General features: G+C 42.1%; 1 protein-coding gene across 3 annotated transcripts in view; it reads right to left on the reverse strand.

Annotated features, from left to right (window-relative positions):
- The window catches only part of NAV2 (neuron navigator 2), a 649830-nt gene extending 640071 nt beyond the window's left edge, over window positions 1-9759 (reverse strand). Inside the window, exons 1-2 of one of the 3 annotated variants that reach the window (XM_043547852.1) lie at window positions 9572-9759; window positions 3424-4020 (exon numbers count right to left, since the gene is read on the reverse strand). In XM_043547852.1, the coding sequence (XP_043403787.1) occupies window positions 3424-3498 (75 nt within the window). In that variant the 5' untranslated portion in view covers window positions 3499-4020; window positions 9572-9759. Of the gene's footprint in view, window positions 1-3423; window positions 4021-8477; window positions 8606-9555 lie in introns of those variants that run through there. The other 2 variants (XM_043547853.1, XM_037899955.2) reach the window with 2 other exon arrangements.
- Between the last annotated feature and the right edge of the window lie 9314 nt (window positions 9760-19073).

Consider the following 19073-nt stretch of genomic DNA (forward strand, 5'->3'; position numbering starts at 1 on the left):
GAAGAACTGGGAGGAAAGCTATGCATCAAATCTATCACATTATAATAAAATATTTCAAGCCTGCTTTTAATGTAGACTTAAACTGACTAAGGGCTTGTTTACCCCTGCAGTTCTTACATATTCATTGAATCAGTAAGGGCAAGAAGGAAAATTTTCTTGTAAGTAAAATAACTAAATGAGTCTGAGTTTTTATTAGACACAATGTGCTTTACCAAAGTAAGCAGCTGATTTCTGAGTCAAATTGGAGCATACGTACAATTAGGGAAAAATATTCAATTTATTTTTCAAGTCTGAATTAAACTGATGATTGGCAATAAAGTTGATCAGTTTTAATCATCTAATCAAGGCCCATTTATTCACAGATAGGAGAAAAGTAAAAGTTTCAGAGAAACCACTCCTTTGTCATCATTGCCAGGTATACTGAAAACCCATGCTTGTTTACAATATTCCATATTTGTCAGTACAAAAGAACTACTAAATCTGAATGAGAACTCGGGGGGAGGGAGAAATCAATCCAAGAGACATTCCCTTTCACTGATCAATAGTTTTGTGTCCCAGAAAATTTACATCTTCCATCTGTACTGGTTAAATGGATTATTATTGAACTAAACAATATCTACCTAATCAGATTACCCCTCAGCAATTTTTACTTGCTCTATAGTGATTTCTCCACAGCACCTTCTTCAGAAAAGATTAACTCTGAATTTACTAATAATGGATAAATGGACATCTGTAACTGGTATCAAACCAATAACCTGCAAACAAGCTTCAAACAGGGCTGTACCACTGCTATTCCCAGTGTAAATTTGTTTTGGTCATAAAGAGGACCAAATCCTGCTCACTACTCACATAAATAGTTCTACTGGCTTCAGCCGAGTTATGCACATGAGTAAAGATATGGTTCTTAAAGCTGATCCACTTTTACCCTTAATTTAAGAGTTACATAGGATTTAGCTAATTCTCACTAAAGCCAATGAAAAGTGTTGTGGGTAAATCCAGTGTGACTCTGAACATTATTAGTCTCAATTCCATTGTAATTTTGTCTGGGAAGCTAATAAATTGACAACTGAAAAGAACCTGCTCCCATCAAATTGAATGGGGACTGGAGCAGCACCCAGATTTTTTAAACTTTTTGGAAGATTAAACAAAAACCAAACAGAAGACAGAAAACTGGGAACTGGACTAAGCACTCTAATAAAATTAGATGGCCAGTAATTTGGCTACCAAAAAAAGTAGAAAGGAAATAAAAACAAAGTCAAGCCTAGTCTTCAGTGTTCCTTATTTTGCTTGGGCAATATAGGTCATCCAAAAGAACTTATAAACACATACACATTGATATGTTTCCCATTGTTGTCTGAAGAATGCAAAAAAGGATGTCGTCATCTTTTAGTGCTGATAAAAATTCAGAGTTTCAAAGACAGGAGAGTATATGATTTTCCTGATTTAAAATGAGTTTGGCCTTATTTCTTCCTATTTCTGCCTGATTTTAAATATCCAATCTGTACTGTACAAGTCTAATTTTCAATGCTCCTTGATCAGATGCACAATATTCTAAGTCACATTTTCAAGGATTCTGGATTTACCGTATGTGAGAAATTGCATGGGAGAATATTTTTATTCACATCCAGAACAGAAAGACTGCATCTCTATTTTCCAGATTCTGTCTCTCAGTAAACATAAATCTGAGCAAAGTTTTTGCAAGTAATCTTTCCCTAGAAAATTCAATAGGAAATGAAATTTAATACTCTATTAAGACTTGTTTTGCAAACAGAAGTGACAGAGAGATCACCCAAGCATGAAGAGTCATTAAAATGGATCTTACATATATCATTATAAATTTAATAATCTCCATGACAGCTAGAGTTCAAGTTAAAATGAATGTCAGCTAAGCATGACCAATTGATGTTATCCCAGCTGCCACTGAGCCTCACTTGGGGTTATATTATATTTTCAGAAGCCCCATATTACATGTGCACCAAACACCCAGCACCAAGAGCAGATGGGAGATGTAGGCTTCTATACCTATCAGCGAGGACAGAATCATAACTGCTTATTAATTTTGGTGTAACAGAACAATTAGAATATACCTTTGTGTCACAGGTCCCAAATGTTTCCCCATTAAGGCTTGTATACAGTACTGATGTACATTTAAAAAAATATTAACAGCCTCTTAGAAACGAAGTCAAGAGAGGGATTTTCTTTCAACCCTTATTGATTTATCTCAGTCCCAGAATGCTTCCTTGAAAATAGGAGAGGGAGGATCTTGACAGCTTTACAGCTAATAGATTGAACTGAGTGCATTAAAATCCATTCAGGGCTTCTTCTGGGTTCCTTAAATATGTCATTTCTGGCTAACAAAAGAGATGCATTTCTATCTAGTTTCTGAATGCTCCTTGGCCTGGCTTGATTTCTAAAAACAAAGAATCACTTTTATTCTTTGACAGACTCAGTAAAATAATATACAGGCTCCTCCCCAAATCAGTTGGCCTTGTCGAAATGGTTAAATAGTTGGTCAGTTTTCAGCTCTCATATTTCAGCATAAATAAAAAAAAAAAGTCATGTTAAAGCAATGCTGAAAGAGCTCCCCACAGAAACCAGAACATGTAATATTTTCTTTCACCAACCAAATCCTCATTAGAAAATATAAAATGATTTATATAGCAGACTTGTCAAGTTTAACAATTTGTTTGACTTGTTGTCTTGACACAACAACAACAACTTGAAACCCCCAGTTGCTCCCAGACTATCAGTTTGCCAGAGACGGTGGTTTTGTTTAGGCGATAATGCAATGCTTTCTTAACACACACATTTCCAGAAACTCGCCAATATGAGCTAGAGAACTGCTGGTCAACATTAGTTACATATTGTTGTGGTGTTTTTCCATCAAAATAATGTCAGTTGACTGAATTCTGTTGTACATTATAAAAATAATGTTGGTCTCAGAATGACAGTACAATAATCTTCAGAATCTTTCAATTCAGCGGCCAAAAATCACAAGAAAGCCTGAAGAATTATAGCCATTTAAAGGTAAATTGTAAAAGTAAAAACAAAAAAACAAACAAATAAATACAATAAATCAGTCTGACTTGATAAAGCAGGTGTCACCATATCTCATTTATACTATCAACAACCCCAGGACAGCAGTCTCTTAATACAAAGCTTCCCCCCCACCCCCGCCTTTAAGGATGAATAAGGGAAGATGGGACACAATGAATGAAATAAAGACCTGAGGACCTTTTTCAGCCCTTTACTCCCCATGTAGCAACAAGTCCAGAAAAGCCAGAACTATTTTATACTCAGAGATTGGCTAAACAATGGAAAACAGTATCAATGGATACAAAAATTATAAATTGCACTTGAGATCCCTGAATAATGCCCAGCAATTTAAGCACAAAATGCCACTGGTAAAGTCTTGTCACCTACCCTTTTTTGATCTTCCAGTCCATGCGTCACAGGCTTTCTTTTCTGATGTTGGTTAGGCTCAGATCCAGGTTCCATTTCCCAGTTAGAAATATTCCTTGAGTTTTCTTAAGCTTTCCCTCAAAATCCACAGTATGAACAAATACCAATGAAAAAACAAAAGAATTCCTTCAAATCTCTTCCTTGTTTCTTATCCTTTCAAAAATTTTGTTTGCCATCGCTGTTCATTATCTTAACAAGCAAGCATTCTGAGAACCTAAACATCCTATTTTAGCTCAGATGTAGAATACCATTTATGTGCCTTATAGAGGGATGGCAGAGCTAAATCCATATCCAGTAGTTTGTGCCACATTATTGCTCCATCAACTCCCTTTTCATTGCATTTTTAGCATGGTTAATTCATATGTCAATAAAGGTATAAAAGTGCATTTAATCCACTGTGTTGATATCATCAGCATCCCTCTCTTGGACCACCTTCCTCCCATAAATCTCTGTCAACACTTCACAATGATAATTGCCTTTTGCAAATCTTGCAGGTGTAAATTACATCAAATCATCCATGCATGGTTGTCATCTTCTTCCACATAGTCAAACAAATGCCTAAAAGAAGAAATGATATTTTACCCATGTGATAAATATATAGCTACTGATGTTCTTCAGTCACACCAGGAGTTGCAAAGTCAAAATTGAGGTGTAATCATAGTATTTTGTACATACATAACCACTTCATCTGAGCATCTCAAAGTTGTTTACAAACATTAATGCCTATTTGTTGTATTAAGAATCACTATGTGCCTACAATATTCTTAAAGGTGCCTGTCATAGTATCTACGTACTTGACCTACTGATGACTAGAAAAAACTAACTCAAGGCCAAATCCTTCATACCCTTACTACTGGACCTATAGCCAGATTCATTAGTGGCCTATGGTTTTTTGTACAGAGAGCCTCTTCACCAGGTTCAACAACAATTTTGTGCCATCCCCACAGAAGCCCATGGGTAAGGATGTATTGGTGGGGGGTTGGCGGAGGAGTGCAAGTCAGAGGAAGAAAGTAGAAAGGAGTGTGGCAGGGGTGATCCTGTGGGAGTGGGGAAGGATGAAGGCACAAGACCATGGCAGTAGGGTAGTGTAAGTTACAGGGGACTGAACCCTCACCTCTGAAGATAGAAAGCATAGAAAACCTCATTTCTGTCCCTGTACCATTAGGATTGGTGCAGGCATGAAGTCCCCAGCTAAATAAGTAGGACACTCATGCCAGTGAGAACTAGATCTAGTAATAAGTATTTGTAAGCTCATGCCCTATCTCACAAAAATATCTGTGCAGCTCACTGACATCACAAGCTTGTATCCATCCCAAGTAAATCTTGAGTGAGAGCAATAACCAGCTAATCGCTGCTCAGTGGTCTGAATATGAACCTGAAATGAATTTGGTGCTGTCAATCCAGTTCCAAGTGGAAGAGCATCCACATCACAGAGACCTACACCACAGATAGAACTCCTTGGCAGTCTCAATACATACATCAAGGACCGAACACAGATTGGTGATTGAACTGCCCTTAGAGCCCTAGAGGTGATCCCTGCCCATAAGCGACAAAAGGCATTCTGGTGAAGCTAACACTGCTACTGTCCATGCCATACTTCCCTGGGAATAACAGAGGATTTGGCTCTCCTTCACATAAAACATTACAAAAATATCCGTCACAAATGTGGTAAGCCACAGATCAGTGATTAAAGGAAATGTTATAAATCGCAGAATGGAAGGAGTTTTCAGTAGCTAATAGGTGATGCCAAACACTAGAATAACAGTTGAGCCACCAAAGAACACAAATGGACTCATACTTTCACTCAATTCAGGAGAAAGGTCAGTCTCAGGAAGAAATGCTTTGCTCATACACTACTTCCACAACCTCAAGATGGCACTAGCATGAACTCCAGTCATTATAATTGCTGTGATGGAGAAAGAGGAAGAGTCTCTCTTTGCCTTGGAGAAACTATAATATTAAGTCCTCGGAAAATGTTTGTTAGTGAAGGTACAAGGTATGTTTTTATTTTTAAAATTTCAAACCAGAAATCTGCTGGGATATTATGCTCTATTGGACCATAGCTATCTGGACTCTGTGGTGTAGTATCTGATCCAGAGCGGTGCTGAGCACCCATAACTTCCTTTTACTTCAGTGGGAGTTTTAGTACTGAATACTTCTAAGGATGTGGTCTCTATTTAAGCACATAAAAGAACAGCCTATAAAATTACTTTGAGAGAGAAAAATTGTTCACAGTCTGAAGTCTTTTAATAGTTTAGCACCTCCGCTAATTTTAAAATATTACTATCATTTGATTGTACCGTACAAAAAAGTAACAGACATATCACTTCCCAGGTTAAATTTTTTAGGTAGGGCCAGGATCTGCTGAGGTTTCCATAAGCTGGGAACTAGAGGGAGTGCATTTATTAAATCTGGTTTATAATACGACAAAAGGCTGAACCCTGCTTCCATTTAAGTCAATGGGAGTTTTATTATTCACTTCAGCTAAGGAGGAGATTTTATTTATTTGTGTTGGTTGGGAACCCCAGTCATTGTGCTAGGTAGTGTACAAATTCATAACAAGAGATAACACCCTAAGCTACTGAAGAGCAAGGATTCCCTTCCCCTCTCCCCCCCAGAAAAAAAAATTCTCAATTTTGCATACTACAAAATCTTGTCTCTGTCTTAAATTTGGTAAGAATTTGACTTCTGGGTTGAAACCCCAACCTACTGCAAAGTTTCAGCCCTAAATGTATTTGAACATCTGCGTTGTAAAGCCTCTGGATTCAGGTAATGGTGTTTTGTCGGTTGGCTGGTTTTTCTAACTGAATTAGTACTCATAAAAGGTGCAAAACTGTCTTCCTAGAGAGTAAGGGCCCCCTGCCCCATTGATCCAAAGAAAAACAATAGCACAAGCAATGGAAGTGAAGCCTCAGATACTCACTGCACGAATGTTCCTCCACACTATTTTGAAGGGACCACCTCTCGGCATGAGTGATTAGCTCACTTTCTATGGCCCATTCAGCCATTGCCCTCTGTTGAGATTGCACACAGAGGAGTGACTATTAATGCACTTGTGTTGATGCCTTTATACTAATCACTAGGAAATCATCTAAGCCCACCAAACTCATTTCATATAGAAGTAGTGAGGGGTTTCCAACTTCAGCTCTGAGCTGCAGATTCTTTGTGATCTGTGGCAGCACTCCTATTGTTATCAATGGGAGCTGTGCATGTAATTCAAAGCCTGTACATCACCTTTAATCTCAACAATAGCAGCACACGCAAGAATTACTTTACAAATATCCTAAAATAACAGTGCTGAAAACTTTTCTTCCTCCAATGATTTCACTGTAATGTGGCACATGAGACCGCATCAGTCACATCATGTTATGCCATGCTGCGAGAGCATGACATAACCAGTGCAAGTAAGGACAATGTCTCCCTGCATGAAAGGGCCTCTGAACCATAAAAAGCACACAGTCTCTCAAAGATTCTTTATATTCCAATTTTTAGTTTTTAACCATCTCAGCACCAGCTCAGGCGGAATCCATGGGACCACATGCCAATTTCATTGCCATTCATATTTGCTGTGGACATATAGTGAACGCCCCCTTAAGGTCATGTTTCCAACCCTTTGTGCTGATGTTAATTTGCATCCAGCTGCACTTAAGCTTTTTTTTTTTTTTTAAAAGACTGTTTTCCTTTAAAAAAATATTAATGCAAGAGAATAGAAATCCTGGTGCTTGAAGATTTGAACAAAAGGATTCACTAGCCAAAACATTTCAAATAATTGGAGGTTCAGTTTCACTTCCCCCTTCCCTCCCAACAAAAACTAAGGAGGTTTCTGCTCTCCTATCGCAACCCAGCTCTAATCCCAAAGCTGTAAAGTGTTAATTTAGTTGGCAGCATAAAAACAGAACAAATAAATATATTTTAAACCAGAGTCTATTATGATCAAGTGGAGTTAATTTTTGGTTATTGAAAAAACATGAATTTGAGACATCACAGAACAGTCAACAATTTTAAAGGTAATATAGTGCCACACTTCTGAAGATGACTATTTAATAACACTCAGAAGCCTCAGTTAGCACAATGGAGCCCCAATGCTAGGTGCTGTAAACAGATACGGAGACATGACCCCTACTTTTAAGAGTTTACAACCTAAAGCCCCAGTCCTGCAAAGATTTACCCATAGGCTTAATTTTAAGCCTTTTGATGAGCCCCCAAAGAACTTCAGTGAGACTAAATCTTTGCAGGATTGGAATCTAGACGCCCCAGTCCTGCAACTGGATCTGTGCAGGTAGGCCACTGTGTTCCTGCACAGCCCACTGACTTCAATGGGCTGCACACAGGCACAGGAGGTCATACCCAAAGATCTAGTTGCAGGATCAGGGCCTACAAACAAATTATAGCCAAACAATAGGTCAGTAATTGTTTCACCCTAAGCAAAAAAAACAAACATCCCCCTTTACTTTAAAACAAATAACCTTAAAAGTCACAATAATTTACAATGTCCAAACAAACCTCAATTCCTTTGTAAAAACAAAAATATAGCCATGGGCTGCCATCCTAAAGTAGCTTTCCAGAAAAAAAATATGTAGGAAGTTGCTCTTGGTCATTAATATACCATAAAATAAAGGGGGGAAATCTTTTGTTTGTATTGGGATGCTTCTCTCGAGCAGGTATTGTCTTCTGGTGGCACAGACATAAACACTGCATAATCTTCAAAAAAAATAATAAATTCTTGAGTGCAAAACCATTCTAAATAAGAAAAGGGAACCCACGTCTGTCAATGAGTGAACTGCTATCCTAGCAAGACTATCCAAGCCATTATGTTCCTTTGAACACCCTCTTTACAAAATAAATACGCAACAGCAACTCAACCTCCCTCCCCAAGCCAAAAAAGAAAAAAAAAATCTGGATTTTTAACTGCTTTCTTTTAAGGTGTTGTCTTTGCAAATGTGCAACTAGTAAAAAAAACACAACAGCAGCAACGGCACAAGAATGGCTACAAATCAGAAATTAAAAAGTCAGACCTGTTTAATCTTCCAGCAGAAGTTAAAGCTTCAGAAGCATTAATACAATCCAGTCTTTCAAATGATCTAATTAACTCATTACCAATATAGCATTTGTAATTAGTCTTCTTGTGCCAACAGGAGAAAGCAAAGAGGAGCTGCTCTCCTCACCTTTGGCTTTAAGGAGCAAGAGGAAGGAAAGGCAAAGGGAATCCAAGAAACGACAAATCTGCAGAGTGCCTGGGATGGAGATGCAGCCAGGCTGCTACTGTTCTGCCTTCAGTTCAGCAGCTGCTGATCTACGGCACTAAGCCCCTCTCGCTCACCCGCTGCACCGGCTGGCTGGGGAATCGGCAGCAGCCGCCTGCTCTCCGCGGAGCCTCTGTCCATGCACTCAGGCTGAGTGGCTGCTGTTGCCCTTTTCATTCGGGGATCAGACCCAGCTGCTGACAGCGAGGGGCGGTGTCCTTCCCCCCCACCCTTCTTCCGAGTCAGTCATTTGGACCTACCCGGACCCCTTCGCGTAGTAGGTCCCCCTAGTGCCTCCTGTGCAAGGGGCAGGGAGGAGCACACGCTATTCGTGGAGTGAAGAAGGGGGACTCTCCCCACAACCTTTTCCTCTGCAAGGGGCAGATTTCCCATTGCACCTCCTTACAGCAGGCATGGGGGGTCCCCTCTGATCTGTCTGTGTGTGTGTGGGAGGGGGGGGTTATCGATGGGGCAGATTTCCCCTTTGCACCTTCTAGCAGGGGGCAGCTGGGGGAAGAAGTAATTTCCCCTGTGATCCTTATAGGAGGGGCAGCTAGGGGTCTCTTTGATCCCTTTCGCAGGGGGGACCTAAGGGAGGGGCAGGGATTGCCTCCCTGATCCTTTTCTTGGAGGAAGCGTATTTGGGGGGAGGCAGGGAGGGTAGGTCCCCTCTGCCCGGTCTCGCAGGAGGGCGACAGGCGGGTCAGATTTCCCCTGGGCTGTGCATCTTTTGGCAAGAGACACACCGCGCCTCCCTCCCTCGCCTCTCCCCAGCCCTCCCCAAAAAAACTTTCGCATCCTTCTCCAAGGCAGGGAGACTCCCCCCATGCAGCGGCAGGGGGAGCGATACCTGTCCCTCTGGGTACCTGCTCCTCCGGAGAAGCCGCCCGCACCGCTTTCTGCTCCTCGCGGACAGCGGGGGGCTGCAGCCCCCGGGGGTGACGGGCAAGGGAGAGATGGGGGCTGCTGCGGCGGGAGCCCGGCTCGGGGGCTGCTCGCCACTCGCTGGTGCTGCTACTCACTCGCGTTGCCTGAGCAACCGTCTCCCTCCCCCCGCCCGCCCTCGCCAGCCAACCCCAGGGTGTTCACGTGGGGCGCAGCGCCCAATGGGAGGGGGGCTTTCTGCACCCGACTGGCTCGCGAGGCACTTTCAATTCGGGACCGCAGAGGGGCAGCGAGGGAGGAAGGGTTGGGGCGGGCTGGGCTGGGCTCGGGGCAGCTGAAGCGGCGGGACGGGGCTGGTGGGAGGAGGGTCCCGCGCGGCGCGGAGAAGCTGCAGCTCAGACTTTCCCTAAGTGGAAAAACCTCCCCCTGCCCCGCCTCAGGGCTCCGCTCCTAGATTACTGCTGGCCGCCCCGCAGGCCTCCCGATCGCAGGGCAGCAGGAGTTCCTCTCTATAGGGCATGTAGAGAAAGTCAGCACTCGCCCTCAGCACCCCAGCAGGGGTCCCCACCTGTGACATGAGGGGCTGGGGGGCTCAGTTCAGTTCCTAGCCACGAAAATCCACCTTCGCCATTAGCCCCTTTGTTAATACCCTCACAGAGCGTCCCCGTGTTAAACAGGCATTGGGGCAACTTCCCTCGAACTCCTAGAAAGTCCATGTTGGCAAGCAGCCGGCGGGAAGCTTGCAACGATCCTGCTCATGCCCGGCCTGTTATGTCGATAAACAGCCCCGGCCAGGTCCCAGAGCTGTCAGTGCAACAGCTTCTGCTAGCCCCCGATGGAACTTGGTGAGGGGGTGCGGGGGGGGGGGAGACTAGGAGCCTGAACCTGTTGGTTCAATACCCTATTCTATCACCGACTAACCGTCACTTTAAACTTCATGCCTCACTTTCCCATCTGATCACCTACCTCACATGGCTGTTGTATAGGCTGATCAGACAGCAAGTGTCAAAAATCGGGACAGGAGGTGGGGGTAATAGGTGCCTATGTGAGAAAAAGACCCCAAAATCAGGGCTATCCCTATGAAATCAGGACATAGGGTCACCCTACAGTTGTAGGACTTTGTTCATCAAACAGTTCCTAAAATGCTGTAGATAGGTGGTGGTCCAGAGCACTCCCTGAGTCTCCTTTAGTTCTTTTCACTGATTTATATTCAGGCCAGAATACTCAAAATAAGATATTCTTTTTGTGAGGACTTATAGTCTTTTCCACATACTGACTTTTTAGCTTGGCAGGGTCAACTTTTTTTTTGCTCAGGAATCCCATACTCCCCTTTGCTGGGTTCTGCTTGTTCAGATAGCTTTGGAAATCTATCATCTGTGTATATAGTTGACTTCTATTCAGTCTGTTTTCAGTCTCAGTCTTTTGCAGAGCCCTTAGATGTAGTCCACAGACCACAGGTTGAGAACCATTGTACGAAAATACCCACAGCTGTTCCATGTTAGATGGCTCAGGCTCGGCCTCAGGGTGTTTGACTTTGGACTAGAACAGGGATCAGCAACCTTTGGCACATGGCCCGTCAGGGAAATCCGCTGGCGGGCCAGGATGGTTTGTTTACCTGCAGGCTCCGCAGGTTCGGCCGATCGCAGCTCCCACTGGCCGCAGTTCACTGTTCCAGGCCAATGGGGGGCTGCGGGAAGCAGCGTGGGCTAAGGGATGTGCTGGCCACTGCTTCCCACAGCCCCCATTGGCCTGGAATGGCGAACCGCAGCTAGTGGGAGCTGCGATCGGCCGAACCTGTGGACGCTGCAAGTAAATAAACCGTTCAGGCCTGCCAGCGGATTTCCCTGATGAGCTGTGTGTCAAAGGCTGCGGATCCCTGGACTAGAGCCTGGGGTGTGGGATTCTCCCCACTTGAGGGGAGCTAGATCCAGAGTTTCCAGCCTGCAATATTATTGCCCCATAGTAGGCAAGTCCACTGAGGTGGGGTAGCTGTGGATGTTTTGGTGCATTGTAGTCATACCTATACAGTCGCTGGGTATGACATTTCTGTAACTTCATATTTCATATTTGATTCATCATGTTCAAATGGTGTCTCAGGTGTAGTTCAGGCAAGACCAAGAGGCTGAGACACTAAGCTGAGTGTTTTTTGTCCTGCCTGAATTGTGAATGAGAAGCCGTCTTCATAAAGAAAGAGATACATAGTCATATATTATTCAATAACAACATTTCCTCTGATGTGTTTTTGTTTGTAGAAAATAAATCTCTCAAAATATTTGAAGGAAAAAATAAAAACAGTTTCTAATATAGTCCAGTCCCTGATAAAGTAAAATTGCAATACAACAAGACTGCTCCAAAGGTCCTTCTTATTTATTTTTCTGAGCAGCAGTATTTTGCCTACTGCTTGCATCTCTGGAGCACTGGTTTCTGAGGAATTTTTCCTGTAATTCTTCAAAGTGATGGATTTTCACTTTGAAAGAATGCTTGACTGTAGAGAATGGCAAAAGTGTAATGTATTTTATTTTTGTATGTGTGATGTTTTGTGTTTTGAAAAGACAGGTGTACTGCCACCTTCTTTGTTCATTTATATGGCAAGAGCCTGCCTGAAAATTTGCATTTCTGGATTCATGTTCCTCACTTTAAAGAAGAACCAAAGTGATCTTCTCATATTTCCAATTAAACATGGCTTGCAGCTGTGTGCACTGACTGTTTCTCACTAACCTGGCTAAGTGGACATTCAGTATGTTAGTAAATAAAAACATGCCTTTTTTCCCTTTTGGTTCAGTAAAGGTTTCGGTAGTTCCAAAAGCCTAAATATACAGGTGCCACACAGTCCCTGTGCTGAAGAGCTTACAGCCTACATAGAAGATGACCCCAAAAATGGAGCGTTATAATTTCCATTTTACAAATGGGGAAACTGAGGCACTGAGAGACTAAGAGGCTGTAGCAGAATTAGGAGTTGAACCCAGGTCTCCTAAGTCTCATGCCTTAACCACAGGCTCAGCTATCCTCTTGTCGGTTCCTATTCTGCTGGCATGCTCCAGTCTGCAGGAGAGGAAAATCATATATGTCATGGGGTAGGGATTCTCAGAAGCAGAAAGATGATGATCAGAGAGCAGATTCTCATCTCATTGCTATTAGCTTAAATCTGGAGTAACTCTATTGACTTCATTGGCCATCAACACAATATGGTAAGTAGTTTTGCTAGTGTAGATAGGCTTAAGGTTAATATTCTATAATGATTGTTTTGGGAAGGGAACGTTGAGAACAATGTGACACCCTATAAATCAGTAACAAAAATCATCAACACTTTAAGAGCAGGTTAGATAAACGCCTGTCAGGAATGGCTAGATAATCAGTCCTGCCACAAGTGCAGGGGACTGGACTAGATGATCTCTCGAGGTCCCTTCCAGTTCTATGATTCATGTGTTAAAACCACTTTGCACACATTAATCAAAGCATTCTCATTGCCAGCAGTGACAATTCACATTAAAAAGCCACTGTGAAGGCCTATTAAAATGTCTCAAAATCAACTATAAAACTCAAATATTTAGTTCAAGATATAGGAGTTTAACGTTCTCCTAAAAAAGACTAGTAACAGGGATGATAAGCGATAATAACTAGAAAGTTACAAGATCCCAAAATGACAGGTTTCAGAGTAACAGCCGTGTTAGTCTGAAGATTCGCAGGAGTACTTGTGGCACCTTAGAGACTAACCAATTTATTTGAGCATAAGCTTTTGTGAGCTACAGCTCACTTCACCGGATGCACCCGATGAAGTGAGCTGTAGCTCACGAAAGCTTATGCTCAAATAAATTGGTTAGTCTCTAAGGTGCCACAAGTACTCAAGATCCCAAAATGATTTTCAGTAGTAATAATGAGCCAAATCCTGCAGCCCTTATTAAGAGCCTGAACATAGGAGATGCTGAACACCCAAGTCTCCCACTGATTTCAGTGGGTATTGGGAATTGCACAGTGCCTTCAGTCCCTATGCAGGCAAAATTCCAATTAAAATCAATGGGGCAAGCCTGCAATGGTACTAAGGAACTGCAATTCCCATCCACTTCAACTGCAGATACTCAGCCAGTACTCAGTGTGGTGTATTCAAACTGTTTTATAATTTTAAGCTCTCACTCTAAATTGTAAAGGGTTTTCTGGTTTTGCTTGCAGGCTACGAGACTCTAGGGTATGTCTTCACTACCCGCCAGATCTGCGGGCAGCAATTGATCCAGTGGGGATCGATTTATCATCCCCCGAGTGCTCTCCCGTCGACTCCCGTACTCCAGCGTCACAAGAGGCGCAGGCAGAGTCAATGGGGGAGTGGCAGCAGTCGACTCACCACGATGGAGACACCACAGTAAGTCGATCTAAGTACGTCGACTTCAGCTACGTTATTAACGTAGCTGAAGTTGCGTAACTTAGATCGATCCCCCCCGTCCCCAGTGTAGACCAGGGTTGGTTTGTGATCAGGGTCCTGTTGGGCAGTCTGCAAAGAGCCGTCTTGGAGCAAGGTGGGTTGAGTTGTGTTTCTATTTTAGGAAGCAGCCTGCTTTGTCTTTCTCTGTTTTGGTTGTTGGGTTAGGATTCCGGATTCTAAGAAATAAAGCAGTGTTAAACTCCAAACTTCCAGAACAAGTATTTTTGTATCTTTTTCTTAACTTTTCTGCCATGAGCCTTACACTCAGTACTATAAGATATCCCAATCATTTGCCTGATTCCAGGCATGTGTACAGTTTCCTCATCTATTAGTGAAGAAGAATGGCACATGGTTGAGACACTGGAGATGAAGTTTCAGTTTCTGGGTCTGTCACAGTCTTTCTGTGTGATCTTGGGTAAATCACTTAATGTCTCTGTGGATCTACAGCCATTCCCTATCTGTCAAATGGGGATAATAATACAGTACTTCCTATGCCTGTCTTGTCAATTTTGATTGTAAGTTCCTCTTTGAAGCAAGGATAGTCTCTTACTATGTGTTTGTGGAGTCCTCCAGCCACTAATGGAATACAAATAACACTCTGCACTACTCCATATCATGCCCTTAGTAACAACTACAGGATCTGGCCTACTGCATTTTAGTTACCACAGCAATGAAACATGGTATAAATTCATAATTAACCACATTCTCTGTAGCAAATTTATTCAAATATTGTTTCCTCCACATGTACATTGTTTTATGACCTTGTAAAATCCTTCAATGTCCACAATAAAATCCAGTTTTTAATTAAGTGTAAAACATCCCTGAGGTTTCACAATTTCAAAATGTTATTCACATAAACAGAATCCAGAAAATAAACATTTTAATACCCTTGGGGTAAATATAACAGGGTTACATTTTTAATTTGCTGGTGCTATCTGTGTGCAGTACCAGGGTCAAAGACTAATCATCCCTCATGGGAAGGCGATATAAAGATTAGACAGTCTCCTGGTGTCTTTGAATGACTGAAACCCACAAGAAATGTCCTTTGCATTTTACAAAATACACACATAGCAATGATTTAGCAAGGGCACAAAGACTAACCCAAACATTACCATGCCAAATTCTACTCTAGTTAGATCAGCATAAATCCAGAGTAATCCAATGGATAACCACTACTGTGATTAGGGGACTATAAGTACCTATATTTAACGATCAGATTTTGGAGAGGAGGATTGCTCTTGTTATTAAGACACTGGACTGAGGAGCTCTAAGTTAAATCCATAGTTCTGCCACAGAGTCTTTGAGTCATTAACCTCACTGTAAAATGAGGATAATACTTCCTTTCTCTCCACCTTTTGCCTACTTTAATTACAAGCTCTTCAGGGCAGGAACTGTATTTTACTATGGGTCTGTATAGCACCTAGCACAACAGGGCCTCTGGGTGCTACTGTAATGCAAATAATAAGGCAATGTAATTACTAACTCACCTAATCAAAGGCAGAATCTGACCTGTCATTTCAAAATAAAACCGGATATGCTGGAGGGGGCAGGGGGTTAATGGAAATAAACCAAACATATAAATCAAAACTTAATTAATGCTGAGTAACTGTGTGTGCATGGTTAGCATTCAGTATTTTAATTTGAGACCAAACAAAATAAATGGCATAGTTAGAAAACAAAATCATTAGCAGCTACATGTAATCCACCATGTAAAGAAATTTAGTCATTTAACCTTGGACACTTCAGCTTTGATCTCCATATTTTGCAAGTCAACATTTCATGAGAGATTTTATAGACTTTCAGGGCTATCTCGGAGTTCATTTGTCTACATGTCTGCCTCAGGGCCTGGGTAAAATGTCCTGTTACAAGACTGTGATAGCTGCAAGGTAGGGAGGTTAAGAGAGCAGGAAACAGGGACGTCAAACTACAGTAGCAGGGCATTCATTAATTTTCCTGGCTGTAACCCATCAAGCTGTATTTTCATATCAGCTATGACATAAGGCAATGAATTCCTGAAAACTTCTTCCTTCACATTCCTGCTATATTTTTCCGTGAGACATGTACATTAAAAGAAATTGCTATGTTTTGCATGGAATGTATTCTTAGCAATCTATTGACTCTGAAATCATAATAATTTTAGCACTATTTCCTTTGAAGGATTAACTCGTTACACTAGTAGCAGGTCTCTTCATTCATCAGACACTGCCATTTATTGTACTTTTCTGGTTTTCATCCTTTTTTGTATTTTTTCCTTAATTTTTTGCCTGAGTTTAGTATTGGGAGATTCTGTCAGAATATTTGACTTGCTTGGAGAATGAAATCCACTGTTATTCACCAAACCAAAACAATGCAGAGAGCTAAAGTGCAAGATGCCCCACCAATCTGCCATGACCTGAAGGGACCGTCTCCAAGAATAAGAAGAAAGTTCAAACTCCAGTGCAAATCTAAATGATGGTTTTATGATGGAAGAGAGTTGTCCTCCAGAACTGAGCTCACCAAGCTCCCATGAGAAGGTAGTAACCTTTGCATCTCCTCTAAGAAGTGCCTATTGGTGAGGCAGATCCTCAACTACTGTAAAATGTCACAGAAACCAATGCAGCTATGACAATTTACATGTACTGAGGATCTGCCTCTTGGTGGCTTATCCAAAGAGTGTAAATATTTAGAGGCAACCCACTTGAAGATCTGCAGTTATTGGTAAATAATCTCTCTTTCTTCTTCAGGGTGATCTCTGCATATTCCCACTCTTGGAATAATACCCCCTCAGTGCTGCCAGCTTTATCCATAGCTTGTATCTATCTGGGCAAGCATCTCAGAGAAGCACTATTACTATAGTGAGTCACCTTTTGTCAGTGCTAACTAGGGGTGGCAGAAACAGAGAGGGGTTAAGGGGTGAGCACCCCCACACTGGAAATATTATGTGTGGGGGGGTTCTTCCCCCATTTAAACTCAGGCATTCCTGCGGAGGGGGTAGATGAGAACAGGACCCAGAAGGGCTGGAGAGGCCATCCCAGGCCCAGGATCAGGCTGGGGATCAGGGATCAGGTCCCAGGAGCAGGTAGGAACCCACAGGACCCTCCTTTCCAGCCTAGAGGTTCACCTGCAAGTCACAGAACCTACTCTTACACCCCTCCTATCTCTCTGCCCCCCATTCGCAGGGAGCTTCCGCCATACCTCCCCATGCTAACCAGAGCTTAATGTGTCTATCATTTTTCTACAGAAATGAAAGCAACATCACATCTGCCAGCCCAGCCCTGATCAGTTCTGCCCCCGCCTAGCTTCACTTCTGCTCCTCCTCCTGTTCCTGCTGTTCTTCAGCCCTCTCTCCCAGGCCCAGGGGGGATGCAATAGGGTTCCCTCTGTTCCCCCTTCCTAGGGCCGGGATAAAGAAGGGAGGAGCAGAGAAGAAGTCCCATTGCCCACAGGTGGTGACAGAGCCTGGACTCTTTTTGCTCCCTCTTCTCCTCCTGTGAGACTGGTGTGGGCTCCTGAGGGGAGGGAGGAGAGCTCTGCCTGCTTACAACCCAGGAGGTGGGGCAATGGGGAAAGTAGTCAGTCAAGGATGTTTTCACATGTACACACTTCAACTACCTGGCTTGAGCTGTACAAGATTTATTTGGCAGGTCTGCAGCCCCTTTTGGTCTACAATGCGTTAAGCACTGGTGCTATCTCACACTGAATTTGAACGATTGACTATACAAAAGATTTAATAGATCGTTGCATGAGCCATCCTGCTATCCCATTTTAATTGCTGGCAATACTCTTAGGGTATCAGAATCTAGCCCTTTATCACAGTAAGTAGCACCTTCCTCCACAAATAGCCTTGTTGACTTCATTGGGATTATTCTCAGAGTAAGAGGGTACTCAGTGTGAATAATGGTATCAGAATCTGGCCCTTAGTCTAGATGCTTGAAAATGAAATCACTTTCCCTACCTTTGCCACGTTGATTCCATCATGTGAGAGGCACTAGAAAACATTGACTGTTCATCTATGCTCCCAAGCTCTCCCCATATTCTTTTTAGTGCCCCCAACATACTTATATTATCCCCTATGTGTTACAACACATAGCCCCTGAATACCTATCTTACAGCTATTTAATTGAAAACAAGATCCCTTCGAAGTCTGTCAAAGGGAATTGGACATACCAGACCTCAGCCTGGGCTAACTCCAGGACTAGACTGGGACCAGTTATTAAACCAGAGTCTTGTGCTTGGTAATGCAAAGTGCTGTCTTTCAGTAGACCATTTAAGTAGACTTAAATACTATAAAATAAATATTCTTTATTATTCTAAGCAATGGAAAACTGATTGATCTGAATTAATGAAAGCCAGACTCTGATTTGTTGTATATCTAATGGCATTCAAGAATTCTAAGGAGTCTGCTAAGGCCATAGGTAGAATATTATAAAGGCAGAATATTACAAGATCCATATTTTAACAAGTATCTCCAAGTCACATTTTTCTAAGTCTCTTCTTTTAATCAAATCTGTCTCACAGTTTAGTCGTTCAGCCTGTTGTATCATATCAGAGTCTGGGATATACACAATGATGCTTAATGATGCCAAAAACTGCAAGAATAAGCGGCAACAAATAATTTTGTTTATTTAACATTAGTCTACAATCCAGTAAAACCTTATTAAGTTTGTTTGTTTGGCTAAGTTTGTTTTCAAGAGGGTCCTATGAGACTCAGAATCAACATATGCACTTATACATTACAACACAACACAATATTTCTAGTTAATCAGTAATTAAATCTCCTTTGAGAGAAAAATGGTGTTATAATGAAGTCCTGGTCTAACTATCTAGTGGCAACCAATTCAAGAGTTCCAGTGCTCTAACTGCACATCAGCACATGCACCCTTGCTTTGTCTCCTAAGAGTAAATTTCAGCGATCAATCTTCAAGATTTGGGCACCTATCTTAGGTATCAACATTTATATTTGGGCATCTCATAGTAGCAATCAGGTGCCTAAAACAGATATCTGGGTGATTAAGTGAGTATTCAGATACAGGCTTCAGGTGACTAATTTCCACATCTATTGATGCACTGGCCTCTAGATTTTTGTTCCC

The sequence above is a fragment of the Chelonia mydas genome, chromosome 6 (assembly GCF_015237465.2).
Source record: "Chelonia mydas isolate rCheMyd1 chromosome 6, rCheMyd1.pri.v2, whole genome shotgun sequence".
NCBI classification, from domain to species: Eukaryota; Metazoa; Chordata; order Testudines; family Cheloniidae; genus Chelonia; species Chelonia mydas.